General features: G+C 41.9%; 1 protein-coding gene across 3 annotated transcripts in view; it reads right to left on the bottom strand.

The window, feature by feature from the left end:
- The window catches only part of KATNIP (katanin interacting protein), a 136,136-nt gene that overhangs the window by 79,037 nt on the left and 36,396 nt on the right, over window positions 1–20,703 (bottom strand). For all 3 annotated transcript variants that reach the window (XM_067551201.1, XM_067551203.1, XM_067551202.1), the window contains 3 exons: window positions 11,986–12,244; window positions 6,672–6,821; window positions 3,686–3,858 (listed from right to left, as the gene is read on the bottom strand). In XM_067551201.1, coding sequence (XP_067407302.1) covers window positions 3,686–3,858; window positions 6,672–6,821; window positions 11,986–12,244 — 582 coding nt within the window. The remainder of the gene's footprint in view (window positions 1–3,685; window positions 3,859–6,671; window positions 6,822–11,985; window positions 12,245–20,703) is intronic.

Raw genomic sequence — 20,703 nt, 5'->3', positions numbered from 1 at the left:
ATTCTAAGCTTGAATTCCTGGCAAATTTGCTCACATGTGCTTTGCCCCGGCACATAAGACAACTACTGTGTGGGTCGCTATCAATTATAGGATTTGATCAAGAAGCACATGGCTTGAAGCTCGGTGATTAAGGCATGCTTCGGTGTCAGCAGCAGAACCTCAGAATGGGGAAAAACAACACAATCGAAAAACTTTTTTTTTTTTTTAACCAAACAACTAACACTTACTAATTATAATAACTACTAAACTAACTATATTATATTCAGAGCTGAAACTCTTTTGGCAATGAACAGGGGTTCCATTGACCATCACAGGCGGTAAGAAGGAACTGAGGGGGGCTAGGGACAGTTCCCCCCTTTATACCTGCATGCCATGGCACACAGCAACAGAGGGCACTTGAGCTACCCAGTGCATACTGCTGAAGAAAATAGTTTCCAATGGCCGTACACTCAGCACACAGACACTACGAGTGGAATGACATGTACAATCACTTTAAGAAGAATACCTTAAACTCATCAACTGAGGCTGATGTAGGTGATTCATGGCTTCTTCAGGAAAAGTACCACATGTGGCGCCTCAGAAGTGAGAACCATGTTATTTGTTGTAGCCTTGGCACCTTCCACCTCAGTAGTGGTTATCTGTGTGGTACCTGCTACGTTGGTAATGATTTTGGTGCCAAGTAAGGGGAGGATACTGCAGCAGGGATTAGATGCTCTTCTTTTAGCACCCGATGTTCCTCTTCACTCTTCTCCTCCTGTGTTTCAAGTAATTGTGGCTGAAACAATTGGCTTGTTTGAGGTGGCTAGATTTACAGCAATCTAGCCCTGGAGGCAGTAGATGAGGCAGGCTTCCTGGAGCAAGGTTGTACAATTTCAGGGGGTTCAGTAAGGCCATGGCTGGTATGGGTAGGAGTGGTGTGGTGGAGGGTACATGGGGAGGTACCAGATAGGGTGGTCCGTATGAAGTCCAAACTTCTTTCTTGTACCTCTCATGGACTCCTCCCTATAATCCTTCCTTAACTCCCTGTGAGCTACCCAAGAAATTTATGGATGCATGCATAGTAGATGATTCTCTGAACAAAAGGAAAAAAAGTATACCTCCACTAAGGAAGGAGCAGTCCTATCAGTTGTATCTTATCGTTGTATAGGGGAGTTTGGTGCAGGCAGCAAAGCGCTAGCGAGCTGTACCAGTGACTCCAAGGTTGGTGGTGTGGCCATCACCTCTCTTAGTTTTTCAAGTAGAGATCCCTTGGCACCATGTACGGTTTTGGTGCTGAGACAATCAGTACTGAGGCAGCATATATCATAGAGGTAGTCAGTACTGAAGTGGAAGATACTAGGGCTACAGGGGCACTCAGTGCCAAGGCTCCAGGTTCTGAAGCTAGAGCCCTTAAATGTATGAGCCTGCAACAAATCATGTTGCTGATGACACTTTTGTCTCAGGTGCCAGGGATGACAACCTGACCTTGGCTCGTCCTTTCTGCCTATGAGATGTTAATGCCAATGTAGTGGTGGACAAATGGGTCCTCTGAGTGGATGTAGCCTGACAGCTCAGTGTGGAATTGGGGCTCACTGGGGCATTGACCAAGACAGACTGAACCAATGTCTGTGGTCCATTGTAGCCCTTCTCTTGGAGTCTGAGAAGGTTTGCATTGACTTCTCTAGGCAAAAAAGGTTTCTACTATAATAGCTGTTTCCTAGTCACCAATTTTGACAGCTTCACCATCAAGCTAACTTCTGTTGGAAGCTTTCAGAGGGACTACTGGAAGTTTTCGACACTGGCAGTTTGTATTTAAGGTGTTTAAGTTAAGAAGGAAAAGCTTACAGTAATGGGCACTCAGCTGTTCAATATGGCTAGGATTTGCGAAGAGAATATTCTGGTCTACATGAATATTTAAACAGGGAAGCAGCTTAGTCAGTCACCAGCCTGATTCTTCATTCACCCTCATTCTCATGCTCAGCTTGGTAGTCAACGTACTCTGGGAATGCCTGAATGTTATCCTTCGGATATAGGGTAAGTTGGAATCATCACTAAAAGGGAGCCATGAAGGGATATAAGCAGGCACCCTGTGCACATCCCAACACGCTTATCTTCCTGCACACCTCTGAAAGTGCACAAATCTTTCTGAATAGCTATGAAAGGAACACTGTGCTCCCAGTTTACCTCCTAAGCTGCAGAGCTCCCTGCACTAGTTCCCCAAACAACTAAGAAACTTACATCATCAGACCAAGGGCATCATAGGAGGAAGCCAGCTGCAGCCCACACTAGTTATGGTTGCATAATAGTTTCCATTACAATCAAATTTTCAATTACTCAGAACTTTCAGAAAATTTCACCATCTGCTTGAAGGTGAATATTTTCACTTGTTTTAAAGATGAGCAAAAATTAGTCATTTTGAAGTGAGAGCAGAATGGGGAGGAAAAACTCTGCCCATTATTTAAAATAAATTCTTGTATGGCTTTTTAATAGACTCACAAGTGAAACAACTTGGAGTTGTTTGGTTTGACCAAGTTACAAGCCTTTGAAAATGACATGCCACAGACCTGCACTAGATTTTTCTCTTCTTCTTGTTATTGAGAATGTGATACACATGTACAAATGGGTAACCTAGCTGTGAGGTGAAAAGCCTGTGCGACAAATATGAGGCGAATCATTAGGAACAGCCAGAGTTGAGGGAAAGGACCATATGGACCTTGTAAGAGAGATGAAGGTATGGGGAGAGACTCTTGCAGGCTTTGAAAGGTGCACACAATCTGAGGCAAGGAGTTGGGCTATGGTATTAACACATGCAATCTACAATTTTTGGAAGCCAGTAGAATTTAAAAGTCCTAGGAAATGAAATGGCATCTTTTGTTTATTTTCTTTTTAGCTCCTTAATTCTGCCCTGTAGAACATTTACATGCTGAAGGTGGGATTTTCAAAAGCCTTCAGTGTTATTAGTAATTGGAAGTAAATTACTTCCCCGAAGCAGAGTTAGACCAACACTGAGAGTGAAGGCTTTTGAAAATTCCACCTGTGTCCCAAGACAATGCCTATTTTAAGTATTACCTTATTTTCATTTAAAACACAGCAAGTTCACATTGTCTGTGAATATGCAGAGGACACTACGCTCTCTCTCAACCACAAAACAACAGACATCACCAAAAATAAAAAGGAGGTTGGAGAATTTGGCGACCCGTAAGCTGGAAAGAGATTCTGTAACATCAACAGATCCAATCTTGAATTCCAGCCAATAAGAGTCTGATCCAATTCTGAAGTCAATGAAAAGCTCTCATTGACCTCAATGAAAGTACGATCAGGCCCTACGTTCTTGGTGAATGTGTGCAGTAAAAGTCATGTGACTGCGTTATAAATTGGGTGTTAACTAATTTTAACTTCGAGGGAGGGAATGGCAGAATCCAGAAAGATCCTTTCTACCTCCAGGAAGAAGAGTCACATAAATGGTTAATACATTGTTTTCTGATCTTCTTTGAAATCAAGAAAGAGCTGTAAGGTAATGTCCCTAGAAAGTGCATGTGGGATGACCACTCTATTCCATTGCATGTAGTGTTAAGATTCACAACACCATCCACTCTTGTAAGGCTTTAAAATATATGAGATTCCTATTCACGTTTAGGGAAAGGAAATCATTTTTGCTACTGATCTCCTTGGATCTCTCTTGTCCCAGGTCAGTACTCTGGCATACCATTTGATGGCTGGTGGAAGTCTCCATCCTTCTGCAAAGGATCTCTCTTTGCAAAATCTCATTTTCAACTTGCATAGCTTTAATGACAGCAGAAGCAGATTGCTCAGGATCCTTCTTCTCACAAACATTCCTTCGAGTTGCTGAGAGTGGCTTTTCTGGTCGACTTATTGGTCCTGATATCAAAAAGCAGCAAGAAATATCTATTGATCATCTCATACTAGTATGAAACACTGTAAAAGCCCATGCATGAAATACTGGTCTAGTTATCAACAAAGAGATGAACTGGCAGATTGTAACCCAGCCCAAGTAAGGCACGGCATATAGGTGTTGCTAATGTTTGTTTTAACATTAAAATTCCAGGTCTTCTCTACCCTGGACAACTACTGAACAAATGACATCACAAGAGAGGGAAAGCTGAGCAATTAAGCAAGGGATTTTTAGGTAAGACTGTTCTAAAATTCTTTTTTGTTGATGTGTTTTTGTTCATATCCATTTAATGGAAATGACTAAAAAAACACTTGGCTGAAAGGAAATTGCTGTTAGAATTTCAGCACACATTCTCCTTCAATTAAATTGTGAGGATTCTGTTGCACCCCAGAAGTTTTCCAGAAAACCCAGGGAAATCAAGATCTGATATTTCTAAGGCTACGTCTACAGTTTGAGTGAGAGTTGTGATTCCCCTCCTCGTGTACACATCGCATCAAGGTAGTGTGAGTATAAATAGCAGTGTAGCTGTGGTAGCACAAGTGGCAACAGAAGAGTCCTGGCTGAGCTTTGCCAAATACATACCCACTGATTTCAGCAGGTTTACACACAGCTCAGTTGTGACCATGCTGCTTCTACCCATGCTACTCCAACAACACTGCTATTTATACTCGTTCTAACTCTATAAGAGCTAACGTAAGTATGTGTACACAAGCAGGGAAATCACACCCCTAGTTCATAATGTAGACATAATCAAAGGCAAAACAACCAAACACAACCCTTCCCCCACAGCCCTCAAGAAGCCCAAATACCTTTTTGTCCTTCTTTATACGTGATAGAGAAGGAGAAAGGGCACCAGCCTGAGAACACAGTTTCAGAGGAATGAAGTGAGCAATGCTGGAAAGTAATGGATCCACGGCCAAGTTAGAAGAGAGGAAGTCAGTGGTTGTGTTAATGGAGTTCAGAAGTGAAGAGAAGAGATGTAGCTGGAGAGATGGGTAGGATCAAGAGAAAAGTTTTCTTGAGCGGAGGGATATGAGAGCATCCTTACATATGAGAATAATATCTTACATATGAGAATAACTTGCAAAAGTGGAAGGAAGAAGCTGGATTGGACTCTGAGACCACTCACCCCTCTGACCCCTGCCATTCCTGGAGGAATGAGCTACCTTGGACAATGACTAGGCATCTTGACAACTTTGTGGATAAGCAGAGGCACTTGGAAGTCAAATGAAAGCAAGAGCAGTTTTAATTTTCAAGACTATGCTGCCCATCTGCAGAAGGAAAGGAATTTACAGATGTAAAGAGGCAGCAGGGGCAGAAACATTAAAAATGAGCACTGCTCTAGTCTACTGTTTTTAAAACACAGCTTACTCATAATATAAGAATGATCACAGGGACACTGAAGTCAGCAAAATTTGTATGGTTACCCGTCCTAGCTAATATTCCTCCACCTAACATTTGGTGTCAGAATGCACCTATAAACTGCCCACCAAGATACAGAAAATGACAACTTACCACTGTTGAGGGATATATGGGATGCACCCTGACACCAAAAGCATAGCAAAAATCCTATTTGGACAGTGCTGCATACTTTCAATCCAGCTGGTAACATCATCAACTTACTGTGGTGGACAGAATGGGAAAGAGCCTCTGCCGGTACCTGGAACTCTTTCCGCCACTACCAGCCACTCCCTGTCTTTTCTGTCTCTGGAGCCAGTTTACCGATTTTAGGCGTGGCATGGTTCGCTGCACTAAAACTGACAATGCCTGTGGCATCCAGGACAGCCCACTGTGTATCTATGGTACTATGGGAGATGCTGCACACATGCTGAATGGTTGCTCTTTTTGTGTTGGGCTCCCCAGAAGTCTTCCCAAGATGAACACGCTAACTCAAGACTATTAGCTGCTGCTGTTTTTTCCTAACCTTTTCCTTGTCTTGCTCACACACAATTGCAATATGTAAACAATACACCGTTTTTAAAGCGTTTGACGGTAGTGCAACACACATCTTTCAAAAACTGATCAAAGCAAGGATCTGATCAGGCAGGTATTGCTAAAAACATCAGCTGTTGCTGGCATCCAGGTGATAGGTGAAGTTTGAGTTTCTCTTTTGTTTAAGAAGGAATATAATTTCTTGGTTTTGTTTAGGTTTTGAATTAATTAAGGAGCCATAGTTTGGGTTTTTCAACACTGTTAACTTTACTGTTCTCATGATTCATTTGGAAGAAGCTGTGCTTAGCTTGAGATGTTTTAGTAAAATAATACGGCCATCTGACCTCTTCCATTCATTTGAATAACTGGGCTTATGTCAGAAATCCTCTCCACCCCAAAAAGCCATCTTTTTGTAACTGATGGTGGACTTGCCTAAGGGGAGTGGCTGGATTACAGAGAGCTACCATCTTTTGACAGTTCCTCTGAAGATCCAGTAGTTGACATGTAGATGCTGCCTTCCTGTCAGCATGCTTTCACCATAGGGACTATGTCTATATAAAGAAAAATGGGCAAGTACAGAGCAATATGGATGGTAAAGGAGGGGAAGAAGTCGTCATTCTGTGGGGGAAGGGAAAGAAGAATGAGTAGGAGTAGAGGGGGCATATTTAGCCATAGGCTTGCTCCTGCTCCCACTGAATTCAATGGAATTTGAGATGAGAAGTATAAAAATGGCCAACAATCCACGAGAGCGAGGATAGAAGTGTGCAGCAGAGAGAACATCTGAGCAAGGGCAGGGGAAGCAGAATGGAAGCTCTCATTGTATACTTTATATATTCTGATCTCTTACTGGAGCAGGTTCTTTCATGTCCCTCCTGGTGCAGGGGTCCAGCAGAATGTGGCCGAGTCATTTTACTTCTGACCTTCATAGGTTTGACTGGAATGTAAGTTTCAGCACCATCTTTCCTCTTTGCAGACAGAATTCTTTCCTGCTTCACATCTGCAGAAAATCAAGTGCGAAGTGTAGGAGAACTAGAGTCAGAGAGTTTAAGGCCGTAAGAGACATCCAGATCATCCAGTCTGGCTTCCTGTATATCACAGGCCACCACTCAACTCCTCCACATTAAACACATTAGTCATGTTAAGTTCAACTGGATTTAGGAGCAGCAAATCAGTGAAGACCAATTAGGTCTTGTCTACACATAAAAGTTTTGCTGCTTTAACTATGCTGCAAAGTTAAAGTAGCACCCCCCTTCACCCAGTGTAGATGCAATTACACTGTTATAGAAGTGCTTACATATAGCTTATTCCAGTTCAATGAAGCTAAATAAGCTATACTAATATGAAGCACTTTATACTTGTACAACTACATCTATACTAGGGCTTTCACCAGCATAATTATACCTGTAAAAAAAAAATCACACCCCTTGCCAACATAGTTATACCAATCAAACCTTTAAAATGTAGACTAAGATTTAGACACATTTATAAGGCAAGCTTGTAGCTACTCATATTTAGAATGCCCAGCACTTTCTGTTATAACTGATTCTTGAAACCTTTTATTTGAAAGTCATTAACACTTCCCTTTATTGCAGCAGGCCTTTGATATTCACCAGGGAGAAACAATTCAAACTATAGAAATGCCATTTTGGTTTGTTGTGAAACTCCATGCAGATTTAGCAAAGTTATAAAGTGTTAAAATCCTTCATTTTCCTTCTCTTTGATGGAAAATCACTGAACATTCAAAGAACCTGGCCCTGCCCAACAGCAGCAGCAGCAAACACTGCATTAAAAATGCGTGGGAACTTCCAGAGCAGCTGTGGAGTGCATGGGAGACAGCCAGGCTCAGCTTCCCACAACAACCCTCCCCCACGACTTGGTACATGGCTCTAGTGTCCCACAACCACTCTGGGGGCACCAATGGGTCAGGAGCTCTCAAACACCCAGGATGGGTGAGAAAAAGACTGAGGCAGATTCCACCATGAACCTCATGGACATAGCATATGGTCCCAGCCGCCTACCTCCTCCTCCTCTGGGGGCAGGAGCTTCCCAGCCCCCACAGCAGGGAGAGGGCAAGAAGAGACCAGGGCCAGGTTCCCTCTGATATCTCCCTTAATTCAGCACATTATACTGGCAGCCTGTACCCCAGTCTTGGAAAACTCTTCTCTTGCTGTTAGCTACTGTAGTTAGTCCTCTTCATCAAGGGATACACCTGTGCCACAGTGCTAAAAGCTCATTAGCATGATGGGGAGGTTTATGGAAAATTTACAATTGCCCATATAACCTTAATTAGCCCCCTTTGTGTATCCAACCTGTACACTGACTGAGTCAGGGGTCTTTGTGGAAAAAATAGCATATGTTCATGTAAATTAAATATCATAATGAAAGGGGACCGAATTAAGGTTGTATGGGTAACTTAAAGAAGGTGGAGGCTTACAAATTACTGATTTATATTGGATTTCACTAATTACACCTGGAGGGCATGGATAGAAGAGGGCAGACTAAACTATGACATGGTACTTCTCATAGAGGCAGAGATGTATTGTTCAATACCCTCCTAGCCTTTGCACTAATCCCTGAATACTACTGTGCGGATATCAGTTAACATTTTCAAGCACTGCGTTCCTCAGGATCACTCCTCAGATCAGGAACTCCTTGCCCCCTGAAGCACATGGCCAGAGTGGCAGTACAGCTCTCTGATCTTAGCAATGCTTGGCTTATCACTTTCCAAATATTCTTCATGAAGAACAAGATACTGTTAGAAAGAGGAGCACGTAGGGCAGTTTGCACTCCCAGCTGTCTTAGAGGGATTCTAAGATCTAAAACATAGCAGTGGAGGTCTTGGTCACCATGTGCTTACTGTACTCACAAAGGGGGGCTGCACAAGGACATGGCAGCCAAGATATTTCTGCGTTTCTTCTTTGGATTTTCAGGACCATCAATCTTTCTGCTTTTAAAGAACAAGGCTGCTGGGAAGTCAAAGTGACACTTCAGCCTCAAGCACAAAGCAAGAGAGAGACGTGACCCTGCCTGCAAGGGCAATAGCAAAAGAGAATTTTCAACCAAGAATCTATTTCTTTACTGGTCATCATTTAAAAAATAAAATAAATTAAAATAAACTTTTGAAAAATGGAAAGCATTAAAATAAAAATGTTGTCCTTAATGGAAAGCATTAAAATAAAAATGTTGTCCTCAAACTTTTAAAGTTTAATTGACTGATGATTGAGGTTTACAGTTGAAGACTCAACTCACAGTAAAAAGAGGTCACTTCCTATGCATTCCCACTTGTGGGATATGGTGCACTGACCTACAGAACTGCCTTTTAAAAGCCGTATCCATTGGGTGGTGCAGGAGACACAAAGCTAAAGGGAAAGTTCCTTCCTTTTAGAAATTCTAAACACAACAGCTAAAGGGAAAGTCAATAAGGGATATTGTTAAAATGAAACCCTTACGTAACACTTTACATTTCAAATCCTTCACCTATATTTTTCCTTTTTTGCTATATCTTTAATAAAAGGTTATAAAGATTTTTAATGGTGTGTTTGCCCTGGGACTAGGGAGGCAATAATCTCTGTTCTAGAAACCCTCACCCATGTTTAACTGTTAAGTGTGGATTAGCGACAGGGTCAGGTTAACACCTTTCACTTTCTGGGCCCATTCATTCCATCCAAATTAATACAACAGAGGCATCTGAAATGGGTGTCCATCTCAGGAATTATTGCAGAGCAGGATCCACACTTATTAAATGTCCTACATGCCTCACGGCTCAACATGGCCCCTGGCACTACCCAAAAAGATAGCTATTTAAACTATGCTAAAAACTACACTATGCTAAAAACTAATTTAACTAACTATATATAAGAATAGAATTAAACTACAATGGAGCAGCACAAGGACATGAGGTGAGTTATGTTAGTTCTCTGCAGCAACAAAGGAACTGAGGCAGTCACGGGTACACCTCTTTATATAGTGTAGGGTGATGACATTCCCTTTGTGTGAGACCACTTGTGCACCCTCCAAACCGACAAGACTTTTCAAGGCAGTTCCACACCTTGATGCCAGGGGCACCATAGGCCACAAGTGGAAATGCACAGAGGTTATAAAAGAAGACATAAATACTAGGAAAATTAATATAAAAGCTGATACAGGATTCAATTAAAAAAAATTAAAGGACAGGAATATAATTAATGTCACTCAACATGGTTTTATGGAAAATAGGCCTTGTCAAACAAAACCTGATTTCATTCTTTGATGAGATTACAAGATTGGCTGATAAAAGTAACAGGGCAGATATAATAGACTTAGATATTTGTAACACATTTGACTTGGTACCACACGATATTCTGATTAAAAAATTAGCAGTGTCCAATATCAACAAAGCTCATGTTAAATGGATGAAGAACTGGGTAACTGATAGATCTCAAAAAGTAGTCATCAATGCGGAATCATCATCGCATGGGGTGTTTCTAGTGGTGTTCCACGGGGATCAGTTCTAAGCCCAACACTATTCAACATTTACATCAATGATTCTGAATCAAATGTAAAATTACGGCTGATCAAATTTGCAGATGAAACAAAGATAGGTGGAATGGTAAATAATGAGGACAGGAGAGTCACACAGAATGATGTGGATTGCTTGGTAACCTGGACCCATTAAAACAAGATGTGTTTTAATACAGCCAAATACAGAGTTATGTATCTAGGAACAAGGAATACAGGCAATACTTACAGATTGGGAGACTATCCTGGAAAGTAGTGACTGTGAAAAGGAGGTAGGGGTCAGAGTGGACAAGCAACTAAATATGAGCTCCCAGTGCAATGCTGTGGCAAAAAAGGACAATGTGATCCTTGGATGGATAAAGAGAGGAGCAGGGAGATGATTTTACTCTGTATTGGTGTGATGGGATGTAAAAACCACACACTGAGGGAGCAGGGGGTTAAGGAGCAGCTGTGGTCACAAGAGGCTCTGCCCAGAAGCACTTTATAGACATGCTGTCAATGGAGATGAAGCTTACAAGGCGCAGCACAGCACAGTTCAATCAGACTGGTCAGTGCAAGGGAGCAGACCACCACTGGTAGCTCATGCAGGAATCCAAAGGGAAGCTCACACCTTGTCTTAGAACTGCAAATCACTGAAGAAGAGACAGCAGAGCATCTGGGGGTACATGTTGTGGGTTGTTAGCAAGGCCTTCGCCATGCCTCTGGAGAGGCAGGGATGCAGCAGAAAGTAACCCAGGCATTAGGCTGGGTGATACCCTGGCCCATGTTGCACACCTGAACTGCCTGCCCATTGCCCTGGGTTGGAACCTGGAGTGGGATTCCTCTACCGCCAAACTCTGAGTTCAAACCCACTAGGCACTACTGCCAACCCCTAGGTTTGAATCCACTAGCTGCTACTACTAACACCAGACTTGAACCCACTAGGTACTACCACCAACCTCAAACTTGAACTCACTAGCTGGTACCGCCATCTCCGGACTTGACCACTAGGTGGTATGACTAGCTAGTGTGCTGATTACTAGGAAGTCTAGGGAGATGGTCTCTCATTACAATTGGTGAGGCCAATACTGGAATACTGCATATAGCTCTTGTGTCCACATTTAAACATGATATTGAAAATTTGGAGAGGGTGCAGAAAAGAGTCACAAAATTTATTCAAGGGCTGGAGAAAATGCCTTGCAATGAGAGACTTAAAATGCTCTATCTGTTCAAAGAAGACAGAGAGATGAATTTATTACAGTGTATAGTACCTTCATGGGAGAAAATACCAGGTACTAACGGGCTCTTTAATCTAGTGGGGAAAGGGCGAACAAGAGTTAATGGCTGGAAGCTGAAACCAAACAAATTCAAACTGGAAACATGGCACCAATTTTTCACAGTGAGGGTGATTAACCATTCGAACAAACTACCAAGGGAAGTGGTGGATTCTTCATCTCTTGAATTCTTCAGATTAAGATTGAAGGCCTTTCTGGAAGTTATGCTATAATCAAACACAAGTTATTGGCCTAAATGCAGGGATAACTGGGTGAAACACAATGACCTGTGAGGTACAGGAGGTCAGATTAGATGATATCAGGGTTCTTTTTAGCCACAAACTCTTGAGTAAGAACTAGAATTATTACTGTAATGCTGTAGCTAAACTGGTACAGGACACAAAGACTTACTTGTTAGACTCTGCTTAAATTCCAGCACGAGAGCACCAGCATCAAGGTCATAGCGCCTTCTAGCCTCCTGATACTTGGGAACATCCTTCAGCAATGACTCACTGCTGGGCAACTGGAGGCTTCCAAAACCTGCCACTGTCTCTTCCACCTGAGAGTGCTCCAAAAGCACATCCTCTTCAACAGAGTCATAGTCATCACTAGAACAGTCCTTTTCCATCCTTTTCTGACTTAAACTGAGCTCCAAACTTCTTCTCAATTCCTGGTTCAATCCAAACAGATTTGTCAGCAAAATCTCACATTTGTCTTTCAAAATAAACCAATTAAAATGCTGTTCCCCCCAGCCCCAAGAAGGGGAAAACCCAAACACTTTTTATAAACACACCCCCATAAGGCAGCTGGAAACATTTTGGGCCTTCACAAGCAAAAGCATGGAAGTGTGGTATTTTAGGAAAAGCGATGAAACAGAATTAATAAACCTAATTTCACAAAATTTAATTTTTAAATGAAAATATAAAAGTTACTGAGGGACAGCATTGCAAAATTTAAATCTACATATACACAGCCACAGCCACTCACAAACACAAACTATCCTTTCCCTTCGCAAATCAGTCCTACTCAGCAAGGTCACATTTAGACAACCTTAACTCTGCCCTCTGTTGTCAGTGTTCCACTGGGATTAATGTTTATTTCCCCTGGTTTGTGGCTTTCAATCTGGCAGTAATCCCCTTTAGGAGCCTTCAACAGTTACTACAACCAAACCTGTTTGTTACAGTAATATTGTGAACTATAATATATTAGTATATTATGACCCATTACAACAATCTGTAACCTACTAAAACTCCTTTGTCCTACAGCTGTAGCGGTATTAACTGCCCATTTCACACTGAATGCTCTCTTGCAATACGTGTTAACTCCATATCTGTTCCACCCTTGTATTTAACCATGACACTCTTGTATCTTTCCCAGACCTCAAGAAGAGTTCAGTGTAAGCTTGTCTCTTTCACCAACAGAAGTTGGTCCAATAAAAGATATTACCTCACCCACCTTGTCTGTCTAATATATTAATAGTATTTTTCTGAGAGATATATGGCATGATGAAGTCTGAACTCTCGTTGTTTTAATTTATTTTATGTTTTACAAAAATTGAAATGTCATTGTCATATTAAGACTCTGAGCTACAGGTAGCCAGCCAAAAGTTATTTTAATTCTGTAGCATTTTTGTAGTATTCTGTATGTTTCCTTGTTTTTTAAAATACACAGGGGTATCTCTTATTTTCTTTCCATTTTCCTAATCTTTCTGCCTTCCATTCTCTGCAAGAGCCACAAACTCTTGGGGTAATGGGGTGGCCAGGAGTGAAGTGGGAAGAGTTGGAAGAGTGGAGAAATGTCAGTCACACTGGTTGGATACCTGGAGTCTTCTCTAATGTAACTTTTAATATTCAAAGCTCTCTGTTATAGGAACGATGTGCTCCAAAAACTCTGTGCTATTAACTCCTACACCTGAAACATTGCATCATGTTATCTCCCATTCTGAACACAGTCCTTTGTAGTAACTTCTGCACTGAAAACAATCTGTCATCACTTAAGGATGTTTACTGTTTTGTTTGTATCTAATTTCTATGTCATTGCCAGTGCAGCCAATAGTAAATTTTATTAAATAATGTAAATTCTTTGCAGGGTGTAAATCTGGATAAGACCTATGTGCCATAGTTTTTAAACCAAAAGAGCGAAACTTGGTGTCTGAAAAATGTGAATTTTTTAAAAACACTGCAATTTAAAAACAATTTAACTGTTCAACCCAAAAGTACCTTACAATATTCAAACATGTTAAGATAATTTCTAGTACTTTTTTCAAAAATATCCAAGACTAAAAAGAACTAGGAAAAGAATGCAAAGTTTCCATTAGAAAGAAAATCCTGATGCAATCTTCACTATGGAGCCTTATCATCATTCCACTGTCAATCAGCAACACAAATTTATTATTTTACTTTCACAAATCAGAAAAATCTATTATTCAGACATTTAAAATTCTTTCCTTTAAGAAATTCTAAAAAGGGAAAACTGCTTGTAATTCTACTTCTTTGAGGACATCACAAAATATTTTTCCTGTATTGTGGGTGCAGGCAGGACAAAGAGTACAGAAAGGGACATACGGTTCCAAAAGGGTAACTGATTTATCAAAGACAACCAGAAAGTGACCCACAGTTAGTACTACTAATAAATGTAATGAAACCTTCATCATTAACTCTTTAAATGCATATCAACACTCTCTAGTCTCATGCTTCTCTAGCTCTAATATTTTTTAATCCCTAAGGCTGTGGTAATGTTGGCTATAGTGCCCCTTTCACCAGTCACCACTACCACTGTGCCTAGAATCTGAACAGCAAAGAAGCAAGAGCCCATTTGAAATAAAGTAAGTAAAGCGTCACAATACTAATACACATACCACTGGATGAGATATAACAATTAGAATATAAGATACCAGCCTATGCAGACTGTGTGTGAAAATCTTCAAAGAGGCAAAATTACAGGTATTTTCCTCTTATATAAATATACTACTACTGTCACCTACTGAAGTAGGTTTGCAGTGTTGTTGTAGTTGTGTTCGTCCCAAGATATGAAGATAAGGTAGGTGAGGTAATATCTTTTTTGTTGGTGAAAGACACAGAGCACTTCTTCAGGTCTCAGAAAGGTAATCAGAGTGCCACAGCTAAATAAAGGTGGAACAGATTGTTAAGCATAAAGAGTTAACACGTTTCAAGAAATCATTCAAAATGAAGTGAGCAATTAACTCCTCAGCAGTCGTAGGACAAAGGAGAGTTGGTGGGTTACAGATTATCGAAATGAGACATAAAACCAATGTCTACTGAATCCATGATTTTTGGTGTCTAGCAGAGTTATGAATTTAAGCTCCCAGGCTTGTCTTTTGAAGGTGTGCAGGTTTCCTTTGAAGACGAGGACTGAGAGGTCAGCTATGGAGTGACAATTTCGTGAAAAGTGGTCGTCCTTGGGTGACAGGGTGTTTTTATCTTTTATCATTTTTCTATGTGAGTTCATTCAAGAGTATATTGATTGTCTAGTTTCATCCACATAGTTGTTACTGGGCCATTTGATGCATTAGATGAGGTACACCTCATGCTGGTACAGGCATGTATAGAAACTCATGGATCTTGAAGGGAGTGTTGTGGGGGAGCAGGTATTGATCATAATCACATTGGAGATGTGGCTGCAGGTTTTGCATCTGTTGTTCTGGCAAGGTCTAGTGCGGCTTTGAGTTGGTGTGTCCTCATGCCACCAACAGCAATTCCAGGCCTCAGGGCAGAACAGTCAATGGGCCCTTAGAAAGGGATAGCTAAGGTTTACGACACTACTTTTTATCCTAAAGATAACATGTTAGAATCCAGTATGCATAAATTGTGGCATTGCTTGATATAGTTAACTTTTTTTCTCCAGTTACAGCACCAGTATTAAACAAATTGTGAATCTAAATATAAGATGTAGAATTTGTTATTTTGAATTATGTATTTGAATTAAATAAATACATTATGGAATGAAATTAATTAATACATAAAACATTTAAAGAAGTACATAGTAAGAAAACACGTCCTAAAGCATCAAATAGGCTAATTAAACACCTAATTGTGATTAATGTGTAATCTAAAGACAAGGACAAAACTGATATACAAGATGTAACCGAATATGAACAACAAAGTTAAAATATACAATAATAAAACAAGTATTAGAAGATTTTAAAAAAATATTCACATAATATCTGAATGAAGAAGGGGCCCTAAAATGCAACTCTTCTGAATTTTTTTGCAGAAAAATCATCGATTATATCTTCAAAGTTCAATGACCTGGCAAGATCGTCCTCAATAGCAAGAAGAGCAAGACCATTAAGACTTTCTTGTCCGATTATTGATCTTTGTACGCTTTTGATTTGTTTCATTTTGCTAAAAGATCTTTCAGCTTCAGAAAAGTACCAGGTATGGTACAGAACATCTGCAGAGCTACAGTAACATTAGGAAAAAGACATTCCAACTTAAGCTCAAGAATTTTATTTAAAAGGCTCTAGTTGTTTGAGAGGTGCACTTCCAAAGTTTTCCTTTTAAATTGCTTTTATGCGTTTCACCTCATCGATGATGTCCATGGATACATCGTCATATTCTCTGCAGAAAGCAGAACACAAGGTTTACAATTTGAATATCAATGAATTCCAAATAAAACCACAAAAAGCTGAAATAATTATTGATATCTCAGGTCAAGATAAACCGCTATGTTAACACCCCAATTATATAGTCAACAAACTTGTACAAAAATTTTACTTTAAAATCTCTTTCTTCATTCTCTTCTCCCAGTTGGACTTCTGGTGTTTCATTGTGAAACGGCTTTCTCTTTTCTGTGTGTTTCTCAGGGATTTTAGTTTTGATTGGCAGGTCTGTTGATATGGCTTCGGCTGCATGCTTGGCTTCTGAGAAAAGTGTTTCCCACTTACCACATAACTCTTTAAGCTCCTCAATCAAGTTGTCAATGTTTTGTACTTCCACATCAAGAGTTGCCTCCCTTGACTGAAGAACCTTATTGTGTTGATCTATGGCAACCAATATTTTGAGCCATATTGTTGCCATCAAAGTACATTTAAATGACTGTATGTAGCACTGAATTCCCTTTAGCTCCATTTTGTACTCAGAAGACACATTTAGTTCCTCGAACTCCATAAGTGCATGTTTTATTAGTGGCAAATGTTTTGCAATAGGTTTTATACTTTCCACACAAGCTGACTATCTAGTCTGAGACAGATTATGCAATGAACATCCAATCTTTTTTTTCAATATCTCCCACTGTTGAGGGTTGTGAGTAAAAAAATTGTAGATTTCTTGTATCATCCCAAAAAATGTGATTACATCATCATGGTACTCCACTGCATTTGAGCCACACAAATTTAAGCTATGAGCTCCACAATTAGAAAATTTGGCGAGGATTAATTTCAGTAATAATGGCTTGAGCACCATTATATTTGCCAGCCATATTCAAACCATTGTCGTACCCCTGACACCTCAGTTTTGAAATGGGATATTGTGTTTTTCTAGGCCAGCTATAATGAGGTTAGCAATATCTTGTCCAGTTTTTCTGTTGCAGTCAACAAACTCCAGAAGTCGTTCTTTGATAGTAAAACCTGTATTGTTGTGTAAAATGTATCTTAGGATGATTGTAGTTTGCCCTGTGTGAGAAGAATCAGCTGTAGCATCCACAAGCACAGCAAAATATTTAGATTGTCATCTTTCCAATAATATTTCTTGAACCACTTTTGCACTGCATGCCTGGATAAACTCTTTCTGACTCTCTGCAGAAAGATAATGAGCTTTAACTCGTTTTCCATTGTTTTGAGACTGCCTCACTTTAGTTACATGATCCTGAAGAACTAGATTGTATTTGGCAAGTGCAGGCATGTGGCCCAACCCAGCATGGGGGGTTGCAGCTGTTCCTCGGGCCCAGGCTCGGAAGAAGGCCACAGCACCTTACTCTATGGTGGGAAAAAGCTAGCAGTTGGTGAGTCTTTAGCCTCCGACCCCTAGGCAGGGCGGAGCTGACAAGTAGTTTGGCAGGGCTGGCCAAAGTAGTCTGTAGCCCCCGGCCTTTCAACAGGCAGGACTGGCAAAGCTCAGTATCCTCTGGCACTCAAGTTCAGAGGAGCCAAGCACTCCTGGGGTGGCTAGGGAAGGGGGGAGGGGAATGCAGGCCCACCTGACTCCATGGCATCCCAGCCCAGGGCCCTACCAGTGGCAAAGCAGTTTGCCACTGAGTCAGCTGGGCTCCAGCCACAACACGCTGACTAGTTCGGTCGCAGCCTCAGCCAAACTATATTTGGCTATCCCTGGGCTACTTCCTCCCACCCTGTACCCGAGTAACTGCAGCCAGGGGTCTTCCTCTGGGTCGCTGGGGTAGAAGGTGAGCGGGAGCCCCATGAGTCCCTCACCATCAACCAGCAGCAGGTCTGGAAACTCCTCGGGGTCATCAGTGGAGGGCAGCTCCTCCAGGTCCCAGCGGGTCCTCCAGTACACAGGGCGCAGGCAGCTCCGGTGGGTCCCCGGCATCGGGCAGCTCCTCTAGGTTCAGGGCGGCCTCAGGGGGGTTCTCCCAGTCAGTGGCCTCGGGTAGCTCTTCCCAATTACTAAGCCCTGGTGGCCCTTCCCAGTCGCTATGGCCTGGCAGCCCAGGCAGGCCTTGGAGGCTCCAGTGGGTGGAGTGTTTGCTCCACACAGCCGTGGGGCCTGGATCAGACCCAGACCGCAGCCTTACGGAAGGCACGTCCTTCTCCGGCAGCAACCCTCCACTGACTGAACTGCTAGGCTGGCCTTTTAAGCTTTCCCTTCCTGACCTGGCTCTGCCCCTCTGCTTCCGGGGTGTTTGCCCTGCAGTGCCTTGTTCTGCCCAGCAGGGAGGTTACAGCTGTTCCTCAGGTCCAGGCTCCAAGGAAGGCCACAGCGCCTTGCTACAGCAAGCCATTCAACAATTCCAAGAAAATTACCATTATGGCAGTCTCCAATTGTGTCTGACTTCCCCTGAAAGCAAGTCCTCTCTCACCCAGGAACAAAGTAACTGACAGAATTTGGTTAAGAAAATCCCTCCAGTACTTTGCTTTAGCTTCTATTTCTTTGTCTAGGGGAGAATTTTTATCAGTTTTTTGGGCAAGACTTCTCCCTAAATCTCGCCATTTCATATAACATTGCTTGTGATGATCACTGACTTCATGAGCAGGCAATTTATCATCCAATTTGCACCATGACAATTCCTTTTTCCAGCCATTGTCACTAACCAAAACCAATTTGCAAGAAAAGGTGTCTGAACTGAATAATCTACAAAAGAAACAAAAGAGCGATTCTGCACTTTCACTCCACATAAGCCAATCCCTGTCAGAAACCTCTCCGGGTTTTTTCTGGTTGATTTTAATATAGAATTTGAGAAACTTTCTTTTTCCGTCACCAGGAAATGTGTCTGGATGCCTAGGTGGCCCTTTTCAAACAACGGTTTCGATCATAGTTGCAGATAAGGCAGTATTTGATAAGTCCAATATCTAATCCACATCCTTCATTCTCTTGGAGTGCAATATTTTATTACTTTCACCAGTGCTTGTTTTTTCAGTCTTGTTTGTATTGAGTGTTTCTTCCCGTGCAAGAACACTAGTTTGAACGTTTTTTGTACTTAAATCACACCTTTTAACAGAATCATCATAGGCTTTTTCATCACAGGCTTGCTCTAAACTATTAGGTCCACTACTTGCTGTAGTTGCTAGCTGTTCTGCCTGATCTTCTTTAGGCCTGACACCACAATAAAAGTATGACTACATTTTTTCAAGTCGGTCTTTGTCTTGTTTTTCTCTCCGATTCTGAATGCTGGACTTATGTTTGTACTACCTAATGAACAGTAAGGACCGATTTGAAATACCACACTGCACAGGTGAGATGTCACAGACTTACTCAGGCTGCTGTTGCTGATGCTCTGCCAAACTGCCAGAGTCAAACCAGCAAAGGTACAGCAGCACTCTGGCAAACTATTACTGTCCAACTATGATAATCTGTAGCCCAACTGGTCTATTTTTAACCAACAGTTTAGGGTTTTTTTTAGCAGTTGCGAATTGTGCTATTCTGGGCTATTTTGCTGGCTCTCACTCCAAAATACATTTACTACCTGAGAAGTGCTGCACTTCTACCTTTCACCCACCAGAGGCCGCTGTGGCTTGGCACCAAATACAGCTGGGGCAGGTGGTGCGTATAGTGGACATGTGCACAGGACCATGGAGCCATTGCACATTATGCCACCTGAGCCCCGTGGGCCCATACTGCTGGCTCAGTAGCACCATATGGTCACAGAGCTGGACCACGTGCGGTGGCTGCCTGGTGCACAAGCCACGCAGTCCGTGACATGTACACACAGAGATGTTGGTGCCCAGCGAGCTGCTGGCTGTGCAGCTGGGCACACTCTTCTTGCACAACCAGGACTTCCACAGTGTGCCTGGCTGTCTTCGCCTCCACCGCTGCAGGGCTCCCAGGCACAAACAGGGCGTACTTGTGATGGCACGAAGACAGCCGTGGCCATGGGCCCTTTTAAATCTCCTGGGCCCCTGGGCAATTGTCCCCTTTGCTCCCCCCATCGGTGGGCCTGTGTGTTCTGGTCTATGGTGAGTTTGCTTCTGATAATGAGTTCGGGGGCTGTCTGAAGGCCAGAAGAGAGGGTTCAGGAAACATTTTTTCAAGATATGGTCTCCATCAAGTATGGATTGTAATTGTTTGATGATACTCTGTATGGGTTCCAATGTGGGTGGTAGGTGACAACTAAGGGTGTGGAGTTAGTGAGGGAGTTTTCTAGTACTGAAGAAGGTTCTCTCAGGGAACTAGCTTCATGGAATGGGCCACCCTATCTACTTCTCTGGTGAAGTGTCCTTGTTTAGTGAAGGTAGTTTTAAGTGTGTTAAGGTGTGTATTCTGGACTTTCTCTTCAAAGCATATTCTGTGGTATCTGAGTGACTGGCTGTAGATAATATATTTCTTCGTGTTTCTGGAGTGGTTGCTGGATATGTGGAAGTAAGTGTGGTAATCCGTGGCTTTCTTGTATATTTCTGTAGGGTTCCATTGTTGAAACTGATCATGCTGTACTGGAAGTTGATGCTGGTGTGGGAGTGTTTTAGAGAGTCTGATGGATGGGTGGTAGTCGATGTTG

This window comes from Emydura macquarii, unplaced genomic scaffold, assembly GCF_026122565.2.
Source record: "Emydura macquarii macquarii isolate MOO-44397 ecotype Brisbane River unplaced genomic scaffold, CSIRO-AGI_Emac_v2 contig_1348, whole genome shotgun sequence".
NCBI lineage: Eukaryota > Metazoa > Chordata > Testudines > Chelidae > Emydura > Emydura macquarii.
Note: the sequence above shows the minus strand (reverse complement) of the source record. Positions and strands in the feature narration are given on the sequence as shown.